The sequence below is a fragment of the Rattus norvegicus genome, chromosome 8 (assembly GCF_036323735.1).
Source record: "Rattus norvegicus strain BN/NHsdMcwi chromosome 8, GRCr8, whole genome shotgun sequence".
NCBI lineage: Eukaryota > Metazoa > Chordata > Mammalia > Rodentia > Muridae > Rattus > Rattus norvegicus.
In genome coordinates this window covers 63,999,146-64,017,483 of record NC_086026.1, presented here as the reverse complement: position 1 = coordinate 64,017,483, position 18,338 = coordinate 63,999,146, and the positions used below count along the sequence as shown (strand labels likewise).

The 18,338-nt window shown below is 45.4% G+C and overlaps 1 protein-coding gene across 8 annotated transcripts; it reads left to right on the top strand.

Annotated features, from left to right (window-relative positions):
* Window positions 1-524: 524 nt before the first annotated feature.
* Skic8 (SKI8 subunit of superkiller complex) lies at window positions 525-17,815 on the top strand. Of its 8 annotated transcripts, none has more exons than XM_006243085.5 (11): window positions 525-599; window positions 3,633-3,683; window positions 4,434-4,461; window positions 5,810-5,915; window positions 6,251-6,423; window positions 10,687-10,835; window positions 11,018-11,111; window positions 12,213-12,306; window positions 14,280-14,372; window positions 15,803-15,881; window positions 17,543-17,815. In XM_006243085.5, exons 2-11 carry the CDS (start codon window positions 3,672-3,674, stop codon window positions 17,630-17,632), a joined length of 918 nt encoding a protein of 305 aa, XP_006243147.1. In that variant the 5' UTR covers window positions 525-599; window positions 3,633-3,671; the 3' UTR covers window positions 17,633-17,815. The 8 variants fall into 8 exon arrangements, with proteins under 8 accessions (XP_006243147.1, XP_006243148.1, XP_017451224.1 ...); XM_006243086.4 differs by having other exon boundaries at window positions 573-829; XM_017595735.3 differs by having other exon boundaries at window positions 577-599; window positions 4,439-4,461.
* Window positions 17,816-18,338: the final 523 nt, after the last annotated feature.

The window sequence follows — 18,338 nt, the reverse complement described above, 5'->3', positions numbered from 1 at the left end:
ACAAGATTTGAATAGCTTAGAAGCTCAGTAGGTCAAGTACTCCACTGCATCTCATTGCTGCTTAACAATGTTGCTCACGAACCCACTAAACTAATACTGGACTAACACGAAGGCCCTAAACTGCAGTTTCACAGCTGGTTGATGGTCTGTAATCCCAGCGTTTGGGAAGCTGAGCCAAGAGAACTAACAGCGGTTCAAGCCCAGCTTGAGACAACATAGCAAGATTTGGGCTCCAGAGAAAAGGGGAGGAAGGGAGATGAGGGGTGGCAGGGCTGAAAGGGAGAAGGAAAGAAAAAGAGGAAGAAGAAAAAGAAAAGAAAACAAAAGGAAAATGAACCCAGGAGGTCATCTGAGTAACTTTCTGAAGTAAGTAAGCAGCAGGCGCCAAGGGTACTCCCCGCCCACTCTCTATGGCTCCACCCCTGCTCCCTCACCCTATCCCCTATCCCCGATCCCCGTGGAGTGCAAAGGCAGCAGGGGGCGCTGCGCCTGCCGGGCCCCGATCAGAGGAGAGGCTCCGCCCCTTCGTTAGCTCATCCACGGGCGCCACGGGCGCGCCCTACTGACGTCAGACGTGCTGTGCGGCCGGCTGTGCGGTGGTGAGTTGGTGTGCTGGGCAGTTGGGGAGTGGTTGTCGTTGGTGCTGCTGCTTACTAGCGTGGGAAGGCGAGTGAACAGGAAGGATTGGAGGCCGCCACTGCAGGTTTGTTTACGGAGGCTCCAGGAGTCCAAGAGTGGCTTTCTTGACTCTATTTACCCAGGCTAGTCCGTGAGTCACGAGTCCCAAGGGCAGACAGAAGGCCCACAGGTGGACTAATTTTGCTCCCAGGTAATGTTTTGTGCATCCCAGAAATGAGAGTTGGCTTTGCGGGGTAGGGTGGGGAAGTAGTTTCCCCCTAGATAGAGGACTCTCTTAGAACCAGTTCTCCAGTAGTTAGTTACGCTGTTAGGTAGCAAACTCCACATCATTGAACACTAAGTAACAGAATTCCTTTTATTTCCAGTACCATATGGTATTATGCGTTACTGCCGTACTTTCATAGAGGCATAGGTTAGTCTCTGGGAAGCCCAAAGAAGAAGCATTAAATCCTACCCTGAAAACTGGAGGAAATTTTTCTAAAGAAAGAGGTGGCATATGGTCTCTTGGGGTCTCTTAGTTCTCAAATTACCCGTCATGAGATGTGCCTTAGTAGTATAAACTATGGCTTGTATTGCCCTACGCTTCCGACAACCACTCTAAGCCTCTTTTCTGGCCAGAAGAATGGAGCTAGTTAAGAATGCCTGCTAATGGGCTGGAGAGATGGCTCAGCCGTTAAAGGCTAGGCTCACAACCAAATATATAAGAATGCCTGCTAAGTGGAGTTAAGGAAGGTTCAGTGAGCTAATCTGAATAATAGTTAAAATAGGACCTGGTGTAGTACATCCTCAAAGGTTCAGCCTGATAAAACTGCACATCCTATTTTGAGAGTAGCTTTTTAAAAGTTGGCTCCCAGTAAACCTTCTTACTTGTAAAATTGTTTTTCTCTGTTGCCAAATGTGAGGTTCAGATGGGCAGAGAGGAGGCTGTATCACTAAGAGGGCTGGTCCTCGTGCAGAGTTTGTTTCACCTTGTTTCAGTCAAGTTGGCACCGGTGCTTTCTAGTCTGGGCAAGGTCCTGTTTTTGAGTCACAAATCAGTAAAAATCATAAATTCGCCTATCTAATTAAGATCTCTCAGGTCAGGCTATGTAGGAATCATGTGTCTGTGAGTTTCTGTTCCTGGTAAATGTTCTTTGTCTTTTTGGTTTGCATATTTGAAGCAGGTAGCATGAGCCTGGGTGTCTTGAGCTGTATGGACTGTTAATCTGAGGATGGCACTGAGGGGCTGTGAACATGGATTAGAAGACAGTTCACACCCTTATATTTGTTAACCCTAATTGAAGTTTAGCACACTCTCCCATTATGAGTTCACTTGGCAAGTATTAAGTGTTACTTTGTTAACGGCTTTAGCAGTCACATCTTTTCATATCAGAATGTTGCGATGTGACTATTGTTGTTCTTTGTTTTGAGATAGGATCTTGCCACAAAGCCAGGATTAGTAGCTCCAAAGTATTAGGATTATGGAACGGCTGGCAGGAGGTCGTTTGTCTCCTAATTCTTATGTAATAAAGAGCCATGTGTGGTTTGCTCTCATAAGTTTGGTTTTCATGTTTTGACCAGATTGTTTTCCACATCGAGCCTATGCTAGCTTCTGTTTGTGAATTTTCATACTCGATAATATTTATTTGTAATCTTTAGGAGACATGTACGGGGCATTGAATCTTTGAGTCACATGATGCCCGTATTCTGCCTTGTTTCTACTCTCACACTACAAGAACATGTCTTTTCTCTGGGCTTTAGTGCCATGCCTTCTTACTTCTGTGGTTTGTTTGTTTTTGTTAGTGAGCCTGTGGTGAAGGTGACCCTCTGGTGTGGTGTGGGAGTGATATCCCATGCTCTTCTTACTCAGTGCAAGAAAGCTGTGATGAGTCTTAGAGAGAAAAATGAATATTTTAGATAAGCTTTGTTTAGGCCAAGTTCGGTATTAGTAAGTTACCAATGTATGGTCATTCAAACAGAATTATATTTAAAAATGAAACAAAGCAAAATATGGTTACATATTGAGCAGTTGACAAAAATGTATCCCAGAGGCTTACAGTGGCCTACCTCTGGGTCTCCAGAGGAATGGTTTGATATTGCCCATTTAATGGTTACCATCAGTGGTGACTTTATACCACAGAGAGTGAGAACATGCTAGGTTTTCTTTCTAATGCTATGTATTTTATGTATTTGAAAACAACCAGAGTGAAGGTTTGTAAGTTTTACAAGTCTACTGGCTAAGTGGTGTGCAAAAAAAAATCAAGGCTTTGGGTATGTAAAGGTACTCACTGTCTAGCTGACACCTGGGAAAGAACTGATTTCCACAAATTGTCCCTTGACAATTCCTGCAGGAGAATGGATGAATGCTTACATACCCATAAACAGTGTATGGCTCTGTGTGTGTGTGTGTGTGTGTGTGTGTGTGTGTAATAAATCTAAGTTTAATAAGATTTAAAAATGTTAAGTTTAATAAAATTAAGAACTTTAATGAAGTTAAATCTGTTCATAAAATAAGGTTGGGCCTGTGTTTAGCTAAGGCTTTGAAACCCTTGACCAATTTGTTTCCTTGCAGCCTTATTTACACATCTGTAGGCTCTTCCAGCCTTACTTACACATCTGTAGGTCTTGAAAGGCACTTTTGGTTGAGACTACTATGTGTGTTCATGCATGTAAGAATGTTGCTGTCTTGGACTCCCTTGCTTTCTAATATGAAGAAAATCTAAAATGAAGAAGGCCTGTAATTCTGTCTCTTAGAAGGAGAAAGGAATACATACTAGTCACCCTCTTCAGATTTGGGGAAAATAATCCATGCATGGAGGCAACGTGTATTACTTGACCCCCATGGGAGAAATCACGTGGTAGGACTTGTGATGGGACCCTCAGCGACTGGTCCATAGAAAGGTATCAGAACCTCATAACAAAGAGTGGCCTTGGTGAAGAGGAACCCCTGTGGCCTCCTTGTGCTGATCACATACATCATCTTACTGATGGAAACCCTGGTGTTGTTTTCACAGAACTGTCTGGCCTTTAGCTCTTCATCTTTGGTTAAGGAAATGACCAACCAGGTAAGGTCTGCAGTGGGAGAAAAGGCTTCACTTTGTCACTGGCAGACTCAAGCTTAAGGGATTGCCTGGGTGTGTGGTTAGGGAAGCTACTGTTTAGTTCTTGCCCTGTTCCTAGAGACCTAGGTGACTTTGGGTACCTCCTCATCACAGGGTGAGGTGGCATTTGTAAATGCACCACACTGAGACTACCTCATGCCGTTGCCACAGTTTAGAGGGGGACTGAGGTTTAAAAGAATTTATAGATAAAAGTAAAGTCAGTAGGAGGTAGACTAGTCAGTCAATAAGCACCTTTACAATTACAGAGCAAGGTATGTGTATGGACTGTATCATCTTATACAACTGTAAAAATTAGGCTTCAAACAGGACTTAGCTTCCTCCTGGATCAGAGGTGAAGAAGGTATAACTGGTCTTATATTGTTGGGGGTGGGGCACATTGTAGTCAGATGTGATGCTGCACACCTTTGCGGGCAACTCTTAGGGTGAAGCTGGAGTTTAGTGCAAGCCTTGGCTACAGAGTTTGAAGCCAACCCTAGCTACCTAGAAAGCCCCCCACCTCCACCCCTCAAAAACAGAATGAAGAACTGATTTTTCTCTGGTGTTGTGAGTAGGAACCAAGGACTGTGTAGGATGGTCAGGGAGGGGGCTTGGGGAGTAGGTGCAGCTGTACTGTCTTATCTCTCTCGGAGTGCTGGGGGAGGGGGTACAAGGTAACTGAGACTATCACTAACTGTGGCTTCTGTTCTTTTGTAGTACAGTATTCTCTTCAAGCAAGAGCAAGGTAAGCAATCCACCTCTTCAAGCAAATTCTTTTGTGAAAAAAATGTGTCCTCCTGGTTTCTTTAAGATTTTATCACACCAACCCGACACAGATCCTAGATATGTTAACTTCACAGAATTGACCATGGCGGCCCAAAACAAAGACACTCAGTGAAAAAGTAAATAGTTACTTTGGGTCTGGCGGAGCATGCCTGGGTCAAGAAGGCTGGAGGTATGGCTTGATGATAAAGCACTTGCCTCACATGTACAGGGCCAACCCCAGTACTACCCCCCACCCCCACCCTACCCCCCCAAAAAAGATTGGTGTTTTAGAAAGGTAGCTTTGGAGAATTGTAACCAGGCATGGATGAGGCTTCTGTGCGTGCTTCCCCGTTTAACAGATGCGTACTAGCTCTGCAGATTCCACAGTGTAGCTCACAGAATATGTGGCTCTCAGACTTAGACTGAATATGGACAAGTTAATATCTGGAGTTTGGATCCTAGCTCTATCCTTCTTAGCCTTGTACCTTCAGGTGAACAAGGCATCTCCAGGCTTCCAATCCCGTACTTGTATAATGAGATAATCTTTTCGGGGAAGAGGGAAGTTCAATGGTGGTGATCAAGTCCAGGGCCTTGCCCATTCTAGGCAAGTACTGCACCTCAGCTCTTGTTTTTTTGAAAAAGGAATTCCCTTGTAACTCAGGCTTGCCTTGATCTTGGTGCCTAGGATCTTGATGCTCTCGCCTCTATTTCCTAAGTGCTGCAGTGACAGACGCAGGCCACCACCCACAGGCATGATCTTGGTAGGACTTACTTCATAAAGCAGCTGTGAATAAGACAAGAGGATTCATGTGATGAGCGGCCCATTAAGCATAATAAACACATTTATAGTAAAAGATACCTCATGCATTTTTAGACCAGTATTGTTTATAGAACTGTCTCCTGGTTTCCAAAGGCCTCTGAGATATTAACTCTCATTAAGTTGAGGTCCTTGGGAAGGGGTGATCCCCCACTCAGTTTAGTTATTTTGGTCAACTGATTGCTGCTGTGTCTGATTGTCTGATGGATGGCAGATTATTGGATCAGTCACTGTATTTGAAATCTGAAGACTTGTCTTACTTCTGAGTCTACTTCTCTTCTTGAAAACTTGTGTTTTAGGGTAGGTGGCTAAAACTAAACAAGAGCCTCTAGGTTTCCCCGTATTCCCACCAGTCCAGTGGTGCAGTGCCCAGCAGCACCGTGAAGAGATATCTAGAAACGACATTACTTAGAGTTACCATTTTGTATTTCAGTGTATTCAATTTTATCACATTGAATGTGGGAATTGTGTGTATAGAAAGAAACTTTAAAGGAAACACTTTGCATTCTAGCCCACGATGATGCCATATGGTCGGTTGCCTGGGAGACAAACAAAAAGGAAAACATTGAAACAGTGGTCACAGGATCCCTGGATGATCTGGTGAAGGTCTGGAAATGGTGAGCACCTCAGCCCTTTCAAAACCATGCAGATTTGGGGCAAGGGTTTGCTTCTGGCCTCCCAGTTGCTGTAAGTAAAGCTTTGGCTTTTCTGGTCAAGAAAGCAATAGCAGCACAGACACTTTAGAACAGCAGCATTTCCTAGTTGGTTTCCTGCCATGTGCAGTTAAAGCTCTGTGTGGAGGGAGCCCAGAGTAAACCTGGTACATCGTGTGTTCAGTTTGCAGGCTTCTGCATTTCATCCATCATTTGTTGGGAATGCCCCAGGATGTAGACGTTCTGGTGCCTGTACAGTGTCTTGTGTCTAAAGAATCGTTTTTCTGTCTCTGTTGTAGGCGTGATGAGAGGCTGGAGCTGCAGTGGAGCCTGGAGGGACATCAGCTTGGTGTGGTGTCTGTCGACATCAGCCACACCCTTCCCATTGCTGCCTCCAGTTCTCTAGATGCTCATATTCGACTCTGGGACTTGGAAAATGGCAAACAGATGAAGTCTATAGATGCAGGACCGGGTAAGAACTTCACTTTTCGGGGAGATGCTAGAAATCTACAGTCTTCTTTCAGACGTTTTAAGGACAGCGTGTTTCCAGTTCAGAACTGTAGGTACTCTAATTCAACCCAGATGTCACTTTGGTCATACATTGTGTTAGACCGAGTGATGAACACACACTGAAGACAGCCTTACATAATTTCAGGCCAGGCTTGGCCGCCACATGGGTTGTAGTGCTGTACTTATGGGAAAGCCAAACCAAACCAGGTTTTTAGAGTTGAGAATTGAGAGTTTGGTATTGTAGAGCTGTGCTGGCCATGCCAGTGGGTCTCTACCTGACCCGTTCTGAGGAGATACATTCCCTGCCTCACAGAAGCCTCCAGTCTGAATAGTGGTTATCTCTATTAATTGTGGTCAAAATGCCTGGGTTCTAGTGTGTGGCACAGAGAGAGAAAGAAACAAGTTTGTGGATCTTTTTTTAAGTTGGTGGAGCAGTGTTCTTGCTCCCCAGCCTCATTGGACATTATCTGCGATGGCAAGGGACAATTTTACTGGACTAGGTTGGTGTAGGAAAAACAGTATGACATTCCAGGATTCCTTTTAGCCTCCTGTTTACTTAAAATGTCTATGTGGTTCTCAGTAGCAAAGCCTGTTCTGCCTCAATGGGCAGTGGGCAGTGATCTCCAGAGGTGCAGATAGCGTGACATCACTCTGCACACTCTGTGGTGGATTATGGAGGAGCTGCTCAGTTGCTTGATGGAGCTCATTTCCCAGTAGACTTGCCTCCCTCTGGTTATGCTCACAGCTACGGTCAGCTGCCCTTACATAGTACAGAAAGAAGGCTCCAGGGCTTGTAAGGAGGCTGAGTCGTCTAGGACTGAGTGCTGTCCTCAGGAGCAGTATTCCTTGGCTTACTGCTAGAGTTTCTGTTGAGGATATCCATGCCCAGTTCCTGTGTGAATCCTCTCAATCACAGATTAAGAGTGGGGCTGAGATGTGTACCTGAAAAACTGGGTTGCTTCTGATGTTTTAGGAGTTGTGTTTGGTGCTTTAGTTTTTGAGACCTGTTCTTACAATGTAGCTCATGCGAGACTCAAACTCATAGCTGCTGCTTCTGCTTAGCCTCCCAAGTGTCAGGGTTACAGGCACTTGGAGTTGCAGGTGACTGCATGAAAGACAGTGCAAGGAGTAAAGCGGTTGGATGTGCTTTGGGGGATCGATGTGGCAATCTGTTCAAAACTAGACCAAGTCTTGGTCAAATGACAGAGGCAAGCAGTGCTGCCAATAGCTAATTAGCTGAGCGCCTTGGGGGAGTCTAGGTTTAATGAAGCTAGGGACAGCCGACTTCCCTTGAAAATGCCACCACATAAGGTGGAGTGATCTTGAAGAAGAACTGGAAATAGAAAAAACAAAGCGGGAGCAATCAGTCTATTATTAGCGTTCTACCAGGCTGTCTGGCGACCACAGTGACAGTGTACTGGTCCCTGCACATCACACCTAAAATGCCCACAGGAAGAGAAGAGCAGCCCTCCCTCCATAAGGAGGAGGGATTTAGGGTCTAGAATAAACGGTTTACTCTGCAAGTATTAGGGTTAAATCTTAGCATGCAGGTTTCACTGAGATAAACGTGGCTTGTCTGTGACTGAAGACATTTGATCGTAAAGGATCTGTCAATAGTGTTCATCAGAATAATTTGGAAGAATCTCTAAGCTTTGAGAAATAAAAGTTAGGTTTTCTGTTGGCCTTTTTCCCTGAAAATATCTAATAGGATTTTTAAAACATACTCCTTTTTGGACCTGACATAGATAGGGGGTGGCAAAAGCTGGTGTGTTGGGGTTCTTTAAGGAATAGAACTGATAGAATACACAATTCATATAGTTAGGTATATATTAAAGGGGGAGATTTACTAGATTGGCTCACACGGTTGGTCCAGGTGAGCAGGGGGTGGTCCTGGCTCACGCTGGAGAACCTGAGAGTCCTGTAGGTGCTCAGTCCCAGAGCGGCTGGTCTCAGTCTGCAGTGCATCCTGAAGAAGAAGGTTCTAAGTCTGTGAAGGAATGATGCCAAAGCAAGAGAGATACCACGCAGATGGGGACAAGTGAGCAGAAGGCAGAGCTGCTTTCTTCTGTGCCTTTCATCTGAGCTCCCACCACAAGGTGCCACCACATTGGAGTGGGTCTCCTGCTTTATGTAATTGATGAAGAAAATCGTTCGCAGAGGTGCTCAGCCACTTGTGTTGTCGTTGGCTTCAGATGCAGTCTCGCTGACAACCAAGATTGGCCATTGGAGCTGACGACAGCAAAGTCTCTCAGGCCTTCCATGCCTCAGATTGTTCCTACATGGGGGAACAGAAAGAAAACTGCCCCCGTCATTTAACTCTATAGGTGGACATTAGAAAGCCATCAAGGCCGAGGGAATTCAGTTGCTCAGTGAGTAAAAGCAAGCACTGGCACACAAGCATTAGACTTGACCTGAGCTCTCCAGAGTCCATGGGGAAGCAGGAGCGAGGTGGAGATGGGTGGCTCCCCTGACATGCACAGTGGGGCGCAGGTGACCCTGTCTCAAGGTGCAAGTTGAGGACTGATGCCTGACCTTGTCCTGTTGTCACACATTCTATAGTGTGATCACATGCTGCTGTGGCGTGTGTACACATACAAGTGTGTATACACCACGAAGATGAAAACAGTGTTAAGTGCAGGTGAAGACGGTTATAAAAACATTTCCAGGTCTTAAGGTTGAGAACATTAAAGTAAATTTTATTTTTGAAAGAAATATTTCCTAAGTAAAGTGATCAGGTTCAGTGACAGCACTGGGGTGGGATGTGTATGAAAACGTTCAAGAGTTTTATTGTTCTGTACTAGGGATGGGTGGGTGGTGGCTCATCTGGGCTTGGGCCTTTGTCTCCCCTGTGTCAGGCTTGTAGGCCTGCCTCTCCTTCACCATCTCGAGGATAAGAAGACTGCAGAAGAGCCATGGTCATCATCACTGAGCCGGTCCCTGGAATGAGGGAGGAGCCCCTTTCTTCTCTGTGCTGGTGTGGGGCAACTCCTCTTCAAGTCTAGGCTTAGGAAAGTGACCAGACACGCTGTGAAAATAGGTTCCTGACTTGGCTCCTAAAGCTGCTAGGTGGTGAGCTGAGGCAGGTAGCTGAGAAAAGAAGTGCGGAAGCACCATTGGCAGCCCAGATAGAGACCATGTGCATGCATGCAAGACCTGCATGGTCCGGCCAGGGACACTGGTGTTTTAGTCCACATGCACTGAACTGAGTCAGCGAGGTCCATAGCGTCACTTCACAACTGACCTCTCAGTGATTCTTCAGTGCTGTGAGTCTGTACTGTGCTCTGTTGTAGTCTTTAAGACTGTTGTTTTCATTCATAGCTTACATGAGTTGGCAAAATTTCCCTGTGTAAGTGTGTGGTTTATTGAATACATTTCTATATTGGGCAGCTGTCACTGTAGTGCATTTACAGAAGCTCCATGCCTGAAGGATTTCCTCATGTCCACTTAACATGTCCCTGTCCCCCGTCAGCCTCTAACAAATACTGCCACCGTCTCTGTCTCGTTTTTTACCTTAATCAATATTTTCATCTAAGTGGGTGTTTAGTGTCTCACTCTCATCTTCTTTGTTTTTCAAGTGTTTTTGAGTTTCATCTATTTTGTGGCATAGAGTTCTTTTTTTCGGAGCTGGGGACCGAACCCAGGGCCTTGCGCTTCCTAGGCAAGCGCTCTACCACTGAGTTAAATCCCCAACCCCAGAGTTGTTCTTTTTGTTGGCAGTAATATTCTTTTATGAGGGTGCACCAAGGCTCCCTCATTCACCAGCTCAAGTCTTCGACTGCTTGCATTTTGAGCTGTTTGTGAGTACAGTGCTCTGGCGATGAGAGCATCCTTGCATGCTCTCCTGTCTCCTGGAGCTCCCGGGAGTAGACTGCTAAGCACAGCGTTTGCTTTTACCTAAGACACTGTCAAACTGGCTTTCAGAGTGGCTGTTTCATTTTACATTGTCACCAGAGCATGAAGGTTCTAGCTTCTTATGTCCTTGTTAGCTCTGGGCACTGTTCAACCCTTATTTATTTATTTATATTTAAGAACCTCATAGACAAAATTTAAATTTGGTAGAGAAGTTTCCCAAGTCAGGAAACATTTTCTCTAAGTTTAAAGACTTCATTTGGTCCTGAATCAGGATAACTTTTCTCTAATTGAAAGACTATGTTTAGTGAAACTATAGTTTGTAATTAAAGTCAAATCTGTTCTCACTGGGCACTTTCCTTTTGTTCCTTCCTAGTGGATGCCTGGACTTTGGCATTCTCTCCGGACTCCCAGCATCTGGCAACAGGAACTCACATGGGGAAAGTGAACATTTTTGGTGTGGAAAGTGGAAAAAAAGAATACTCTTTGGACACTAGAGGAAAATTCATCCTTAGCATTGCATATGTAAGGAAGCCTCCCTGTCGAGTCTTTTAGCTGTCGCCCTCTGCACAGATCCCGCTGTGCTCATGAGGCCGCTCTCTGTTGCTGTTGCTGGCAGCCAGGTAGACCTGAAGCCAGCAGGATGGCTTGCATCAGAAGAGACAGATTAACCGTATCATCTCAAAGCCCCCATCTCTCCTCAACAGAGTCCTGATGGAAAATACCTGGCCAGCGGAGCCATAGACGGGATCATCAATATTTTTGATATTGCAACTGGAAAGCTTCTGCACACGCTGGAAGGTATCCACAACCCATCCTATTGTGTGCTCACTGGATGATTATCAGGTCACAAAGCAAGAGTGCTTCTTTTGTTAAAATGTTAAAATCTAAATTATTTTCATCTGTGTTGGAAAACTGAAGTGCCACTATGTGTTGGACTTAGAACTGTGGTCTGGTCTGGACAAATAGTTCTTACACAAATAGTGTAAACACAAATAGTGTCACAAATAGTGTCAAACACGTTTTGAGTGAAATAGGCTATTTTTTACCTATGTGTCTGATTTCTCTTTTTTCCTCTCCCCTTCCTCCTCCCTTCCCCTCCCTCCTCTTTTCTTCATGAGCTTTGTGATTGGAAGGTGTCTCCTTTTTTGTGCTCATTTAGTATCAGATGAGAACATTTGTGCCCACTCCATACTGGAGACCGTGGGAGGACAGAACAGGAGAGAGCTCACTCCTCTCATGCATGATCTCGAATTCTAACCAAGTACACGTGTTATCTTCTCAATTTATCTTTCACCCAAGGACAAGAGATTTGGTAGAAAAATAACATGTTATTTGTCTTACAAGTCAGAAGCAGCCTGTATTTCCATGTTTGACTATATTATAGTTGAGAGTTTCTGTATTTTAGGTTTTTAATTGTGTGTGCGTGTGTGTGCGCAACCACATGCCTGCCTACAGAGGCCAGATTTTTTTTAATCCTTGGAACCAGAATTACAGATTTTTTTTGTATTTTAAGGTTTTTAATTATGTATATATGTGAGAGAGACAGAGGAAGAGTGAGAGTGTGTCTACCTACAGAGGCCAGATGGTTTTAATCCCTTGGAGCCAGATTTGCAGGTGACTGAGCTGTTAGCTGTGAGTACTAGGAACTGAACTCGGCTGAGAGCAGTACGTGCTGAGCCGTGGCTTTTTAGTTTAGCGATGTATAGTAAGGCCTGGGTAATTAGATGAGCGAACTAAGAAAAGATGGCTCCATGAGAGAGGCTGGAACCATGTGGGAACAGGAACAAGGGTCATGTCAGTGCAGCCATTCCAGCTCAGTGATTATTGGTCATTAAAAGGGCACAGTTAGCAGGAAGCTCATGCAGCAGCTGCCAAGTTAACGGCTTTTCTGATTTTCAGGCCATGCGATGCCCATTCGATCCTTGACCTTTTCCCCTGACTCCCAGCTCCTCGTCACGGCTTCAGATGATGGCTACATCAAGATCTATGATGTGTGAGTTACCTTCTCCAGAGTAAAGGTTGTAGCATGGTAGCAACATGTCCTCTTACTATGAGAGCCATTGTAGGAAGATGCTGCCTGCTCATGACCATGAATCAGCTCTGAGGCTTTGGGCTTCTCAGTCATTCCTCCTCAGCCAGCCCCTCCTGCTGGAGTTGACAGCATGTCCTGGAGGTCTCTGGAGTAAATGTGCATCCGTGCAGTCCTAGCAGGATTAGGTACTGCTGTTTTCTCAGGAAGCCAGGTGTCCTGGCTCATTGCTGCATAATTCGTTTGGGTGGATGTGTGCTGTGCAGTATACACCTGAGGAAATGGAGCTCTGGGCCATGGCTGGCTAGAGTCAGGGCCCTGCTGTTATCCAGGCTAATCCTGGTCAGGGAACCCTTAGTTGGTGAGCTGCCTCATAGATCTAGGTGAAGAGCCTTTCAAAATATGTCCTAGACGATGGTGTAGGAGTGAGCAGGTTACTTGAGTCCCCATCTCCACTGGGGGCTTGTTCTGCTCTCCTTCCGTGAGTCCTTCCCACACCCTCAGCCCACTGCTATTGCAGTAAGTGCCTTGTGTCGTTGCGGGTTTCGTGAGGAGCCTCTGGCTCGTCACTCCCCAATTCTTTTCTACTCTGTTACACATTTTTACTCCAACATGTTCTTTGTCCTTGACTGTATGTGTCCTGTCCCTCTATGTGCCTCTGTGAGCTGTTTGAGGGTTTAACTGAGTAGAGGGGCCTGCTGCTTTTGACATTAGTGCTGAGACCTAGAAGAGACTCGAGAAGTAGCACGTGCTTGTTAGTGATAGGGTCAGCTTAAATGTGGCGGTTTGGGGCAGGTCTTTGTTAGCTGTCACTGCTGCTCTTTTATTGATCTTCCAAGAGCTGTTGAGGCAGCATGACTTAGTGCCTCCATTTTGCTGAAGAGGACCTTGATTACCCTAGAAATAGGGACTCAGGATTCCTCGTCCTCTTGGGTCTGCTGCCTCCTGTCTTGCCAGGACGTCCTCTGCTTCCCCTGACTGAGGCTTATTTCTAGGGGCAAAACTGCTGACCTCAGGCCCAGGGCTCCCCTCCTGTCATAGGTATTTGGTTTCCCAGGAAATGAGGTTTGGCAGTTACCAGCACTTGCCACTCATCAGAGCATAGTTCTCAGCAACCCACATGGCTCACAGCTGCCTGTAACCCCAGCTCAGGGAACTTGATGTCTTCTAGATTCCAGAGGCACCCCACATAGATAGAACACATACGTAAAATAAAACTATTTTTCAAAATAAAAGAAACACGAAACCAGTTGTAGGAATTGGGCTTAACGTAGGTTTTTGGCTTTTTAAGGAATTTTTTGTTTTTGATGGGGTGTTGTTTTATTTTTGGTTTTGACAGGGTCTTACCTGGCCTGGAACTCCATATGATAGACCAGGCTGGCCTTGAACTCACAGAGATCTACCTGCTTCTGCCTCCCAAATGCTGGGATTAGAGGCATGCACCACCTCACCCAGCTGCCTCCCTTGTTCTTGACTAGATTACAAATGATCTCTCTGACCACAAATGCTATGAAGGTCCATCTTGCTGAGTTCCTGTCATCATGGGAAAGATCCTGTTGCAGGGGTCTGGCTGGCCTGCTCACCTCTGCTGCTCTGTGTCCTCATCTTGGAGTTGGCTAAACCATCGCTGCACCTCCAAGCTCTTGATATTTTTTTTTTCTTTTTTTCAGAGCTGGGGACCGAACCCAGGGCCTTGCGCTTGCTAGGCAAGCGCTCTACCACTGAGCTAAATCCCCAACCCCGCTCTTGATATTTTTAACTTAATGCTACTCTAAAAATGTGTCTCTGCTATTTGATGCTGCTTCATTGAAAATGGAGTTTATGACGTATTCTGATAGTATACTCTGCCGTGCGAGCAGAGATAGCTCACTAACCAATCCAGCAATTAGAGCTCCCCAAATAAGCATCTCCATTGTTTGAATCTTTTCTTCTTTCAGGCAACATGCCAATTTGGCTGGCACACTGAGTGGCCATGCATCCTGGGTATTGAATGTTGCGTTCTGTCCAGATGACACTCACTTTGTTTCCAGGTATGTAGGAGTCTTAAATTTCTAAAATGCTTGGCCGGGGGTGGGGGTGGGGGAACAGTCTTCTGGTAATGTGCTTTAAAATTGAAAGACTACATTATAGACTTTTAAAGTTCTGGGGCTAGAGAGATGGCCCAGTAGTTAAAGACAACTGGCTGTTCTTCTATTTCCAGCACCCACATGGCAACTCACAAGCGTGTGAAGCTCTAGTCCCAGGGGATCCCATGCCCAGTTCTGGTCTACTGGAATACATTCAGACAGAACACTCATATGCATAAATAATTAAAACTCCTATAAATTAATAGAATCCAAGCTCCCCAGGCTAGGCCTGGTGGTGTAATCCCTTAATCCCAACCTGGTGAAGGAGAGGCAGGTAGACTTCTAAATTCAAGGCCAGACTAGTTGACATAGTGAGTTCAGAGCCATCTAGAATTATGTAGCCTGTCAAACTCCCCCACCCCCAAGAAATTCAAATTGCCTTTGTTTACTCTAGGTTTTAAAGGGTTTTTTGTTTTTAAATAAACTGTTGAAATGTTAGATTTTTCCTAAAAGTCTAGGTTTCCACTTAGTGTAACTCTGATGTAGCCTGTGTTCCAAAAGGAACTTAGAATCTGCAGGTCTACCTATAGTGTCTCTATAGATGCTGTACTGTGTCTCTATAGATGCTGTACTGTGTCTCTATAGATCCTCTACTGTGTCTCTGTAGATGCTCTACTGTATCTCTGTAGATGCTCTACTGTGTCTCTATAGATGCTGTACTGTGTCTATAGATGCTCTAGTTTGTCTCTCTAGACGCTCTAGTGTGTCTCTCTAGATGCTCTACTGTGTCTCTCTAGATGCTCTAGTGTGTCTCTCTAGATGCTCTACTGTGTCTCTCTAGACGCTCTACTGTGTCTCTATAGATGCTCTAGTGTCTCTCTAGATGCTCTACTGTGTCTCTCTAGATGCTCTAGTGTGTCTCTCAAGACGCTCTAGTGTGTCTCTATAGATGCTCTAGTGTGTCTCTCTAGATGCTCTAGTGTGTCTCTCTAGATGCTCGTGTGTCTATGGATGCTCTACCGTGTCTCTATAGATGCTATAGTGTGTCTATAGATATTAGTGATGTTCCAGGCCCTGGAGGCAGAGGCAGAGGTTGAGAACCAGGACTGGAGCTGGTGAGCATTGCTCAATGGGTGTGAGTCCTTTTGACATTTCTACAGACCTCCCTCATCCAGAAATGGGCAGGTAGGCTTAAGGCTCCCCATGGTGGTACTTGGCAGGCAGGCCAAGATGATGAGAATCTTGGCTGCCCAGTGAGGAGATAGTCATCTGGTGACACCTGTACCCCAGCTCTGAGTAGCAACAAGGGACCCTCTAAAGGTAGAAGTGTGTAAGTCTGCAGAGGAGCGTAGGATAACTCAGTGTTCTCATCCTAACATTTGCTTTTGAAACAGTTCATCCGACAAAAGTGTAAAGGTCTGGGATGTTGGAACAAGGACCTGTATTCACACCTTCTTTGACCACCAGGATCAGGTATGGAATAAGCAGCATGTAAACTCCCTTGCATTTAGGTTTCCTTTATAGTCTTTGTGTTGGAGTTGAGAGACAGAGCTCTGGGACAGGTCAGCCTTGTGATCGTGAGGGGTCCCCTACATGTGCCAAAACACACGACTTAGCCACACCTCCTCCTTTGAAGTTACACACGTATGCCTGGGATCCTGCTCTGGGTACTTCTAGGCCTTCTTCTTTGGGTGGTTTCACTGCTTAACATACTCATCATTTACATATTCAGTTATTCAGGGATTTGATCTCTTTAATATGTATGTCAGGGAATGTTACAGGTTGTTCATTATAACGATAGTGCTAAGCCTAGTTTCCATCTTTGTAGATTTTTCTTGGTCCCTACTGTTTTGTAAGAGTCTCCTGGGGGTTCTTAAAATGCCACTTGTGAGCTGAGGGCAGTGGTCCATGCCGTAACCCCAGACCTGGAGGCTTAGGCTGGAAGATCTACACTGGAGTTACTTGCCTGGCGTGGGTCAGGTCCCAGCTTCAACCTTCCATCCAGAAGGAAACAGATTCAGATTCACTTACTGCCTCATGGGCCTGAGAGTCTTTCCCTTTTTTTCCTTTCTTGACCAAGGGAAGGGGATTTTTAAAACAGTCTTGCACTGTAGCCCAGACTGGTCTTGACCTTTGTGTAGTCCACCTCCCTTTGCCTTTGCCTGGGATTGTAGGTGTGAACCCCTGCCCTGCTGAGACTACGTTTCAGCCTCTCCTGCATGTTGCCATCACTGCTGATTCCAGCCAAGCTGTGGTTCTCAACCTAGAAGTCAAATAACCCTTTCACAAGGGTCACCTATCAAACATTTCCATTGTCATTCATAATAGTAACACAGTAACGAAAGGGTTACACCCAGCACTGGGAAGGTTGAGAACCTTAGGTCTAGAGGAACTAGGCAGCATAAGAATTAAAATGCTGAGCAACAAAACAGAAAATTACTTGAATGCTTTTAGATATCGTACATGCTTTTTGAGTGTATTGCCATTCACACTGCTTTGCGTTTGTGTCAGATTATTGCAGTGAACTGAAGGGTTGGATCTTGGTAGTCTACTACTGGCTATAAGCATTCTTCTTAGTCCTAGCTGGGTTGCTTATTTCGTGGGGTTGTTGTGATGGTATTTCAGAGAAAGATGTTTGGAATGGAAGTGAGGCCCTCATTATGGTCTGAAACCAAGGTTAGCCTCCAATCTCAAGGTGAGGGCACAGCCTGACAGGGATGCATTCCTAGTAATCAGTTAACTCAGCCACGTTCATTCTGAGAGGAAGTGTGAAGTCCAATTCAGTGCACAGCCAAGGAAATCAGTGCTCAGGAGCCCGTGGCTCTTTGGGAAAGGGTAAATACTGACCCTGCTGTGGGTAGGTGTGAGTGGTGTGCATTGCTGTGTTCCCTACAGGCTCCCCCCTGGAAGCATAGTGCCTGCCAGACAGGAGTCCACTTCATGGCATTACCCCTGGATCTGAGTCTGTGAAAGGGTGGTGGGTTATCTTAGAGAGGGGACTATTCCATAGCCAGTGGACATGGCCCAGTTAGAGATCGGATCTTGGGCTAGTTTAGATTCAGAAGGACAAGTGCTCACTCCTTAAAAAATACAGGAATTAGAATGCTTTTTGGCTGTGTTTCTTTAATTTGCAGGTTTGGGGAGTAAAATATAATGGAAATGGATCAAAAATTGTGTCTGTTGGAGATGACCAGGAGATCCATGTCTATGACTGCCCAATTTAAACACCAGCATCTTCAGGGCCAGTGCCTCAGACTACGCAGGGTTGATAGGACATTCCTCAGCTTTTTTGGCACACTTAAAGTACAGCATATATTGTAGAAATTTTGTAGATACAATATAAATTGTTCCTGTTTTATTGGAAATGTAACTCATATTTTAATGTAAATAAAGCATTCTTAATGCAACCACCTGCATTTGTGAACATGCAGTTCTTTTCCCTGACCCTGACCCTGGAGAGCAGGAAAGAACCTGCCTGAGAGTGGAGATCAGGTGCTCCCTGGGCTAGAAAGGCAGCTCTCTGTTCCCAGGTGACAGCAGCGTATTTCAGAATGGAGTTCTAACAGAAACAGGCTGAGAGCATTGGAACTTTGTAAGGTCCTACCTGCCTGGGCATACTTCCGTGTGTATATTTAAATGCCCCCTTTGCTACACTCTTTTTCCCTGTACTTTATAGAGGTCTGACCTACTGGCAGCCTGCCTTGCCCTTGTGGGCTCAAGACTAGCAGACAGGCTGAACACTGCTCTGCCTCAGACTAGAATTCCAGCACCTTAGGCCTTTTCTGCACTCGGCCTCAGGACTGGGTCTGCATGGTACCGGGGAAGGAAGGTTTCAGACACTAATATCCTGGCACTTGTTGCTTCTTACTGAAACTGTGTGCCTGGTCCCATTGTGCACATCCTCAGTCCCAGCTTCTTTGAACAGTCCAG

What these genes read in the sequence shown, in the direction of transcription:
- Skic8 (XM_006243085.5), top strand. An exon ending in TCATCCTTAGCATTGCATAT is followed by an intron (nt 10,836 to 11,017) that starts GTAAGGAAGCCT and finishes TCTCCTCAACAG; the next exon opens with AGTCCTGATGGAAAATACCT. An exon ending in GCTTCTGCACACGCTGGAAG is followed by an intron (nt 11,112 to 12,212) that starts GTATCCACAACC and finishes TCTGATTTTCAG; the next exon opens with GCCATGCGATGCCCATTCGA.